Source organism: Lepidothrix coronata, unplaced genomic scaffold, assembly GCF_001604755.1.
Source record: "Lepidothrix coronata isolate B3197 unplaced genomic scaffold, Lepidothrix_coronata-1.0 Scaffold290, whole genome shotgun sequence".
Lineage (NCBI taxonomy): Eukaryota > Metazoa > Chordata > Aves > Passeriformes > Pipridae > Lepidothrix > Lepidothrix coronata.
Window position 1 is genome coordinate 355,669 of NW_016690470.1, and position 770 is coordinate 356,438.

The window sequence follows — 770 nt, forward strand, 5'->3', positions numbered from 1 at the left end:
GCACTGGTCTAACCGCGAACCCCCCTCTCCCATCTCCCCGCCCCGGCATCATCCCCCCCACCCCTTCCCCGCCCAGGAGGCGGCTCCGCACGGGGCGGGAGGGGGTCACCGTCCCCCCCCCGGTCCCTCCCAGTCCCTCCCAGTCCTCCCTCCCGCCCATCCGCTCCCGGCGGGCCCGTCCCGCGGTGCTTCCCGGGCCGTCCCGGGCCATGGCGGAGCCGCCGCAGGGCGCGGGGCCGGCGCTGCCGCTGCGGGCTCGGCTCAGCTTCGCGTGCGGGCACTTCCTGAACGACGCCTGCTCGGCGCTGTGGTTCACGTACCTGCTGCCCTTCCTGCACGCCGTGCTGGGCTACGGGCACGGCGGGGCCGGGGCGCTGCTCCTGGCCGGCCAGGCGGCCGACGGGCTCTGCACGCCCCTGCTCGGCTTCGAGGCCGACCGGGCCCGCGGCTGCGGCCGCTGCGGGAGGAGGAAGGGCTGGCACCTGGCCGGTGGGTGCGGGGGCCGTGCGGGACCGGGGGGGACAGGGAGGAGAAGGGGCACCTGGCCCCTGGTGGGTGCAGAGGACGGCGGGGGCTGAAGGGAGCAGAGTGGGTGCAGAGCGAACGGGGGGTGGCCCCGGGAGAACCCTTTGCCCTGGGTGGAGGGGGGTGAGCCGGGAAGCCTTTCTGGGGTGTCTGGGTTGGGGGACGTCCAGCAGAGCCTTTCTGGGGTGTCTGGGTTGGGGGACGTCCAGCAGAGCCTTTCTGGGGTGTCTGGGTTGGGGGACGTC

General features: G+C 75.3%; 1 protein-coding gene across 1 annotated transcript in view; it reads left to right on the forward strand.

Annotated features, from left to right (window-relative positions):
* The first annotated feature begins 209 nt into the window (after positions 1–209).
* The window catches only part of MFSD12 (major facilitator superfamily domain containing 12), a 12,191-nt gene continuing 11,630 nt past the window's right edge, over positions 210–770 (forward strand). The window contains exon 1 of the mRNA XM_017836968.1: positions 210–489. Within this exon, the coding sequence (XP_017692457.1) occupies positions 210–489 (280 nt within the window). The remainder of the gene's footprint in view (positions 490–770) is intronic.